This window comes from Humulus lupulus, chromosome 6 (genome assembly GCF_963169125.1).
Source record: "Humulus lupulus chromosome 6, drHumLupu1.1, whole genome shotgun sequence".
Classification (NCBI taxonomy): domain Eukaryota; kingdom Viridiplantae; phylum Streptophyta; class Magnoliopsida; order Rosales; family Cannabaceae; genus Humulus; species Humulus lupulus.
The window spans coordinates 182,563,432-182,573,179 of NC_084798.1; the positions used below are offsets into that span (position 1 = coordinate 182,563,432).

At 28.6% G+C, this 9,748-nt stretch overlaps 1 protein-coding gene across 2 annotated transcripts; it reads right to left on the reverse strand.

Moving 5' to 3' along the window:
• Positions 1-2,877: 2,877 nt before the first annotated feature.
• On the reverse strand, positions 2,878-4,861 carry LOC133784338 (probable glycosyltransferase At3g42180). 2 transcript variants are annotated; one of them, XM_062223720.1, is made up of 3 exons: positions 4,707-4,861; positions 4,242-4,605; positions 2,878-3,528 (listed from the first exon to the last, which is right to left on the reverse strand). In XM_062223720.1, the coding sequence occupies exons 2-3, from the start codon at positions 4,590-4,592 to the stop codon at positions 2,878-2,880; spliced, it is 1,002 nt and encodes a 333-aa protein (XP_062079704.1). In that variant the 5' UTR covers positions 4,593-4,605; positions 4,707-4,861. The 2 variants fall into 2 exon arrangements, with proteins under 2 accessions (XP_062079704.1, XP_062079705.1); XM_062223721.1 differs by having other exon boundaries at positions 4,242-4,606; positions 4,741-4,846.
• Positions 4,862-9,748: the final 4,887 nt, after the last annotated feature.

A 9,748-nucleotide genomic window follows, 5' to 3' on the forward strand; every position in this document is an offset into this window, starting at 1 on the left:
CTTTTCCTTATCTTTCGGTTCTGTCTGCACGTTCTCTAAATTTAAAGATCTATCGGTATGATTTCCTTTTGTCTACTTCCTCGCATATACCAACAATTCCTGAAACACAATACAGCCTTGATCCGAATAAGTGTAAAATATAAAAAAAAAACCAAATTAGAACTAAGAAAAATTAATTTTGATATTGGAAATTAAGGTCTTGACAATGGGGCCAAAAGGTTGATTGGTAAAATATGATACACAAGTCCACGCAATCGATTCAAGTAATATAAATGATAAATATAGTATCGTTCCCACAAAGACTATTAACCAATTACCAATAATTGTTCTTTAATTTCTATTTGGCAAACAAAATTTAGATGAATAAATCTAATTTTAAAATTTTAAATAACTATGAACAAAAATAACTAATTAAAAAATGAAAATCAATATTAAAAAGACCTAGGGTATTAATTTCATCAACTTTTCTTTCTACTAATTTTTTTAATCAGTTCTAAATTTCTTTCTTTCTATTCTAATAGCAGGTTAACATAAATCGATTCCTATTCTTTTTCAAGATATAAGATCTCATCCTATATGCATGTTTTCTACACCTTTGTGATAAACTTAAACATGTAGCAAGCATTAAGCATAGAAACCTAATTACTACACAAGCCATACAGGTACTTTCACCCAATATGTAACCTATGTCTATATAACAATAGCATATTCAATTCTCGTCTTTCGAATTTTGAATCAAAATCATAAATCAAGCAAATATTGATCAGGTATTTACTAGCATTAAGCAAACATTATATAGATTAGAATAGAGAAGAAAAATCAATAAAACATCATAATTAAATTAAATAAAAATCCAAGTGACTACATTAAACGCTAGATAAAAATGTTTTGTGCATATCAGACATGACTAAATCAACAAAATAATAATTCAGAAACATAAGATTCAAAAACTTGAAGAAGAAAGAAAAAATATAAAAGTGCAGAAAAACTAGTCTAAGAATCAAAATTAATATCTAAAAACATAATTAAAATCTGACATCATGACCTAATTAAACCCTAAGTCTTAATTTATAGTAAAAAAGTCACAAATGTGTTGTTTTTCATAGGTGGGTTGCGACTTGGCCTTCTCTAGGTCATGGCCCGTGTCAATTTTATAGGCTCTCTGAATCTGCATGTCTTCAGGCGTCGCGACTTAGGCATATCAAGTCGTGGCTCGTGTCTTCGATGTCCCCTTGCTTTAGACTTTGACTTCCCCTAGCGCCGCGACTTATAAGGGCAAGTCGCGACTCTAATTCCCTTCAGCAGCTCTGTGTTTCTGACTTGCCTAAAGTCACGACTCTAAATTTCCAGTCGTGACCGTACTTCCATTATTTCTGAATTTAAGTCTTTCAACCTCGTTTCTTCATCAAAAACTGATTTGTACTCATCCTTAGCACCATTTTGAGTCGAACAACCACCAAGAGCTTCATTTTCCCACCATTTTCTCTTCTTTTTAATTTTTTTCTCATGATTCAACGCACCAACCTACAATAAAGACAAACAAAAGCATAATCTTGCACAAAACAAACATAAAGAGTGAAGATTATCACAAAAATACATTCTAAAATGATACTAAAATGAAGTTATCAATAAATTACTTATGTGGATGGTAATTGAAAAACTGTCACCGATTCGCACCATTGCCATTCCTATTTGTGGGAGGTGGCTGACTCGTATATAGCTCACAATCCTTAAGTAGTATAGCGAAGTCCTTAGGGAACAAATTGAGGTCTTTAAAAAGCTTGGAGCTTATTTTTAAGGGTCTGAGAATATCACTAATCAAGTTATAGCTTCCTACTTACCTAGGGGTCGTTTAGTATGCAGGAATCTAGAAACGAGAATGAGAATCTATACATTTTTTCATGTTTGGTACTGGGTTTTAACTTTTCTAATCCGGGACACGGGTTTTAATTTTTCCTAATTCTGGGTTCAAGTGAAACCTACCTGACATGTGGTTTTCAGATATCCAAGAATGTGAAACACTTCAAAATTATTATTCTTTTCTAAAAAAATCTTAAACCAATAATTTTTTAGTTAATGATTTTTTTTTTAAATAAAAATGAATATACATATATCAAACTATAAAATAATAAATAATGTTTGTTTATTTAAATAAATTTATATGTAAAACCTTTATATTATTGTAGTTTAAAATAACAAATGAAATATTATTAAAAATAAAACAAAGGTAATTTTAAATATTACACTAGATTCTAGTACTTAATAACTGTATTTTTTAATTCTATTAAAAAAAATATTTCATAAGTAAAATTGTTTTAAAATTATAATCCAAAAGAAATTTCGGTAAATTTTTAAAATGTGATTGCTATTTATAATTATATTATTTATTATTTTGATAAAATATATTATTATATTAATTTTACAAAAATATGACAGATTCTTATGAACAACCAAACACAGAAAGTGATATTACCAAGAATTATATATTTGATTTCAGTGCACAATCAAACACAATGATGCAAGTTTATAAACTTCAGATTAATCTCTTTCAGCTTTCTCATTAATATGAAAATTGTAAACTCTTCATCTCAAACCGCCCTTAGTCATTTCTCAAGAAGATATATTAATCATGTTATGTATTTACTCTATCATGTGCTATCTGAATAGGTCCATTAAATAGGTCAGTTTTTATATTGCACTAACGTCGAATGATCAAATTGAATACTTAATATACTAAAAATCTTACGCCATTTGCTTTATAAATTACTGATATATTATAGACCTATATATGTTACACATGCTAAGGTCACTCGCCTATTGAAACAAACAACAAAGAATTAAAATAATAAAAAGTTCCATCACAAGCTGTTCAGGTTTTCAAATGTTGAGTCGTCTTAACCAAATTGAGTGAAGCACCATATGAATCACATCAAATGGCTGAGCTGGTCGATTCAACACAAAATGTCTCTTCACTTGAGAAACCTTATTATATAATCTCAAGTACTTATCATTTGGAATCTCGCTTAGGATGTTCTTAATTTCTTGTATTTTTGAGACTGGGATTTGTATGGTAAATTGGCTCCAATCAAGTACATCACTAAAAGGTAATGAGTAACTATCCGAGATAATGACTGGGACACACCCTGCACTGATTGCCTCTACCACTCTTGGGCTAGCCACTTCGTACCCACTTGGGCATAAGCAGTACTTAGTTTTTCCCATTAGCTTGGTGTAGTTTTGGCCACTTGGAAGCTTCTCATGGACCTGGATATCATTGTCTTTGCCTTTCCATTGTTGGAGCAACATATTTCTAATATACCCATGGAGTCCACCAGCAAAGAATGCCAATACTGTGCGTTTGTGTGGAGCCTGGCCTAAATTTTTTGGGCCCAATGTTCCTGTCCTCAAATAAATTTCAGGTAGTGAGACATCTTTTTTGGGTTGAAACCCTTCTGAGATGTTAGCATTGCATAGGACTCGTATGAAGTCTTTGAAGAGTTGGGGTTTATCGTGTGATACTTCAGGAGCCTGAATTTGGGATATAGTAGAAAATGCATTATTGAACCATTAGTGATTTATTCTGATGCATAATTAATTCAAATTTAATTGATGGAAGAGTATCAGATTATTAAAATGAAAAATGTGCACCGTGCTACTTCCAGAATAAATGGTAAGACTTTTTATTTTAATATTATTATATATAGAGATCAGAGAAATATATAATAGTATAGCACCTGCACGCATTTCCCACAAATGACAAGACTATACGTATATTGATCTTCACATTTTAGCAGTAATTACATGGGTCTTTTTTATTATATTAGGTGTTCATACACTGATCAAATTAATACACATTTTTGTAATCACTTACATAACTATGCTGGACCATATATATATATATATATATATATCATGTAGATGACGTTATACAAACAAAAATGCCTACTTTTATTTTGTTGAGGAAAAAAAACCATATCACTATACATATTTATAAATATATGTAGAAGATGTAATGTAGTTTATGCGATATAGAAAGACAAAAAAATTAGACTTTCCTAGTACTGACTTCTTATTATCGTTACACACAAGTTCTTACGTAGTTTATTTACTGATAATCTATGTTGAGTTGACAAAAAAACAAATGAAAACGATGAGTATAGTTTTTAGAGTACACATGCATGCATATATTGGTACAAAGAAAATAATTAATAACTAGCTAGAAGAAGAATGCAGTAGCTCACCCAATCATGGCAGGAAAGCATGAAATGATCAGCACCATTGGTTGCGTTCCAAAATGGGTACTTATTGGCCACAACACCAACATAGTCATTCATAAGTCGATAGAGTCGATCTCGATGGTAGTCAGATGGGTAAATGATAGGACTATAAATAAACTTAACGATGTGAGCCACACTTATGGGCAGAAAAAATGTGTGTGCCTCCTCAGGATGTTTAGCCCTGAAAGGGCTCTTCTCACTCTCTATTTCTTCTATGAATTGTCCTTCAATTGCATAGATGCCATTCAGTGGCCCCATGTGGAATATTGGCCGTTCTCCTTCCTTGTAGCTCCACACTTTGAATCTCTTCACCATCTCAATATGACTCCTAATTTTGCCCAACGAAAATATAGCATAAATTAAAATATATAGCAATTATATTTGCGATGTCAGCTTATATAACAGATCGATTAAAAGTACTATACTTACTGATGAAAAGCATATGGATTTCTGTAAATGGAACCTCTTGGTATAAAGCTCTCATTCTTATCAGAGTTGAAACTTTTGGAAACAATAGCTTGACGAATAGCTACTCGAGCCTTAGCCAAATCATACTCAATTCTCTCCAAACTACTCTTGTTCTTGATGATCTACTCGATATATATAAATAAATATACATATGTATATAAGATTATATGTAGCAAGCTTCTAATAAATGAAACCAAAGCACTAGCATATAATACCAACAAAAAAAAATCAATGATGCTCACCTTTTTAGCAGCAATCTGATGATTGTTACTAATAAGAGAATTTTTTTGATGCGTAAAACGAGAGAGAATAGAGTCCAGAGAAACTTTTGGTGGAATTGTATCATTGGTGTTCAAAATTTTATATGTGAGAGGAGCCGGAGCAGGACTAGTGATGGTGGCATCATTAATATGATTATAAGTAGTGAAGGAAATACTGAAAGAAGAAGAGGAAGAGTTAATGATAAGCTGGTTTTGGTTGAAGGTTATATTATGGGAGAGGAAAGGAAGAAGAAGAAAGAGAAGGAGGAAAGTTGAAAGTAATAACGAAATTGTGGAGCAGCTAATTAACGTTGAAGAAGCCATGGCTTCCCTTTTTCCTCTACTTAAGACTCTTCCTACTCCGGCCTCTATTTTGATCAGGGGAACAATATACTTGGAGGTCCAATAAATAACAACGGTTGACCCAATTAATATTTATAGTACTAGCAGTGTTCTTTCCCTCCCATGTGCTTAAAGTAACACTTAAAAAAACCTATTATTAAAGTATGTTTTTTAGTTACTAATACTATTGTTGAAAACTCTCTGTCGATGCTGATCTATAGATTGTTAGTATAATACACGGAGAAATAGACATGACCCGTTTAACTCCTTTATAAATGAGTAATTTATTTCAAATCATAAAGCATGCATGTACCATGTTTATGACCTGTTTGATCCGCAATATAGGTGATGTCTCTCTTAATTATTAACCCATTTCAAGCCACTTGAGAAAGGAATAAATCTCACTAATTTATAAAACAAAAATAATTTAAATGTATCCAAACTATCCAAACGAGATACAATATAAGATAGCTTATAATCTATTCAATCAGTGTACATACACACAAACTGCACAAGAAGCATAAAAACAAAAATAATAGGTTTGTTTGCCAAAATTTGAAGGGATATTTGGGGTGAAATTACTTTAAGTTATCCAAAATGTCACACTTAAGTATCAAGTTATTTTTTTTTTACTGTAAAAGTAATAATTGGGGTATTTTCACCACAAATATCATTTTTTATTAACTTTTATTATAAGCATATAAATTCATAATTTCAAAAAGGAACAAATAAACCAGAAAGATGTCCAAATTTTTTGATTTTTTTTTTAATTTTTATTGTATTAAATCAATATTTTAGGATAAAATCAATAAATCAATATTTTAAATTATTTTTAAAAAATTGATAAAAATAAATCAATCCTTTTAGAATAAATTAAACTAAGAGGTCCAACACTTTAATATGAGTTCAAAATTTTAACTTTTTTAAAACAAAGTTAAAGATGGTTGACCTCTTAATTTTATTTATCCTGAAATATTAATTTAATACAACCAAGATAAATTTTTATTTTTATCATATCTTTTAATATAAAAAAGTTTTGGACATCATTCCTTCAAGTTTAATGGTTTGTTATTCAATTTAAAAATTGTGAATTTATAAACTTATGATAAAAGTCAATAAGAAAAAGATATTTGTAGCGAAAGTATCCAATTTGTTTGAATTTGCACTCAGGTATCCAAGTTTATTTTCTTACGGCAAAAGTAGTCAAGATCAACTTTTAGCTGCATCATTAGTACTTGTTGTTAACTTTCATGTTTGATGGAGATGGCAAGTACCAACATTGCAATTAAAAGTTGAACCTTAGTACTTTTGTTATTACAAAAATAATTTGGGTATTTAAGTGTAACATTTTATATATGTTGAGTACTTTCACTATAAATATCCAAAATTTAAAGTATATATAAATATGTGTCAATTCCAAGTATACTCATCGAAGAGAATAATAATTTCTGTGAATTTTTTTTTTAAAAAAAATATATAAAAATACTTATAGGACATCGTTGGCCTAGATTATGATTTTGGGCTTTAGCTTCTTAAAAGCACTTCCTCACAAACTTACTCTATGGTATTGGTTGGTACAACATTTTAAAAGCTCTTTCTTTTATTATTTAGCTATAAAAGCTTTTTCCATCACTGGTTGGATTTTAATATCAAAAGTGCTTATTATTATAATGAGTTATTTCCAAGGAAGCAATTAACACTAGCTTATCATAAAAGTACTTTTGCATAAGTTAAAAGCCCAAAACTAAAGTGGAGCTAGGGCCTTGTGGCTTCAAATAAAAGAGGTTTTGTAAAGTAAATGCTCAAAATTCTTAGAGCACTCTCAATGGATATTCTACTTCATTTTCTAAAATACCTTCAAAAAACACATTTTTTTCTATTTTACCTCTAAGTTTTACATTATAACACACATCAGATTCTCTATATATTTCTTCACATCATTTAAATATTATATCTTCAAACATATTTTATTAATTAAAGTAAAATAAAATAATTGAAAAAGAAAAAAGAAATAATAAATATATATATACTAAATGGGAGAGAGAAAGCTTATAAAGAAAAATAATAATATTAAAATATTATATAAATGTTATGTAAATGTAGATATAGATTAATTGGAGTTTATGCATAAGTATTATAAATATATGTATAAAGGAGCTGATGGAAGGTATTTTTGTGAGTTATAGCTAAATATTATAGTGAAAATGTATTACAAAATACATCACCAAAACATATTTCTTTTATAATTTATCTCAAACTTTTACATTATACCATATATCAACTTCTCTATTTTTTTTCTCTACATCATTTAACTATTATATTTTTAAAAAATATTTTATTTATTTTAAGAAATAAAATAATTAAATATAATAATATCACACTCATATATATATACAAAAGTTGATGAATAGTGTTTCACTACATATAAAGAAATACTATTCATTTAAGTAAAAAAATTTAATTTTACATCACTCATTGAAAGACTATTTAATAATTTTTTCTCTATATTATAAAGAATTAAATATTTTACCTCTTACATTGAGAGTGCTCTAATAAACCAACCATATCTGAAAAAAAAAATTAAAAAAAGTGAAAAGCCAAAATTCGACTTTAAAAACCTTGCCAACCAAGCCATAGATGATTTTAAAACATTTTCAGTATTTTATTTTAAAAGAAATCACAATCATTTTTTTTTAGCTCAAAAGTTCTACTAATTTGGTTATATTGTTATTTTGTATTATCTGTTTGTGGAATCGAGACTGCTTAATCTATTTAATATCGACTGTTCATTAAAAATATGCATCCATGAGATTCCGTGAACATTACATAGCAATAAATTAACTCCTAATATTATTAGCTAGGCATGTAATTTGAGCACAATATTAAGTATTAACACCAAAAAGGGCTAGGTAAAGCTACTTCGCCAGACTCTGCATGTAAAGCTACTTAGTCAATCATTACATTAATGCAACGCGAGAGGGTCAACTTTGAAGTTTTCAGTTTCTATTTAAATATAAATTTTGTAAGTACACTTTTTGCAGTACACCATTAATTACATAATTTTAATCCCATGTAGTGTTTTGAATTTAATTCTTTGTTAGTTGTAGTTGAGTTGTCTTTTCTGTTTTAATATGGTTAATTAGTTACAACTCATGACACAGTTGTAATCTCTTGTATCCAAAAATATAAAATGTCATATAAAGAGGCATTTTCACTCAGTAACTTTTCGATTGATTCAATCAATAAAACAAAACATTCCTTCTTGTTTAGCATACTAATATGGTATCAAAAGAAAACCCTAACTCACCAATGTATTATAAAACATAACCGCGCGTCGCGCAATCTTTGTAATGATTAAAAAATATATGTTTTAAAACAATTTTTTGGTAGATTATGTTATAAGGAGTCTTTTTCACCTTACCCATATAACATGTTCCTTATATCACTACAACAATTTGGACATCAACCATCAGGCATGAGAGGTCGGTTCTCTTTAAACCGACTTAACACATGTTTATAAGTCGGTTTACACAGAACTGACCTATCATGTATGTCCAAGGTAAGCATGGGAGGTCGGTTGCACGAGAACCGACCTACTATGTGGACATGGTAAGTCAGTTCTGTGTGAACCGACCTCCCATGCTTATAGAAGACATAATAGGTCAGTTCATGCAAAACTGACCTACCATGTTGTCATAATAGGTCAGTTCTGTGTGGACCGACCTACCATGTCCTACCTTGCTGACATGGTAGGTCGCTACTATGTGAACCGACTTATCATGTCTAATTATAAGAATTTTAAAATATATTAATTTATTTAAACTATAAATATATATATATCTATATGTAAGCTATATATATAAAAAAATATATACTTATTAATATTTATAGTATTTATAATTATATAAAAATATATAATTTTTTAAATATAAATAAATTAATAAATTATTTGTAATTAAAAAAAATTAATTTATATTTTTATAAACAAGAAAATATTTTAATTTAATAGTATTTATAATTTAAAATACAAAAACATTATAAAATAATTTAGAGTATGTCTTTAATAATTTTTTAGATGACATGGTAGATCGGTTGTGTGGGAAATGACTTCTCATGTGACATGGTAGGTCGGTTGTGTAGAACTGACCTACCATGTCATTATAAAAATACATTATTAAAGATACTCTAATTTGTTTTATATTATTGAAATTTTAAAATATATTAATTTATTTAAACAATACATATATATAATTTATTTGGGTATGAAATAAGTATAAAAAATATATACTATTAATATTACATATATTATAATTTTTTAAAGATAAATAAATTAATAAATTATCTATAATTAAAAAATTTATTTCATTTTTATAAACAAGAATTTTTTTAATTTAATAGTAT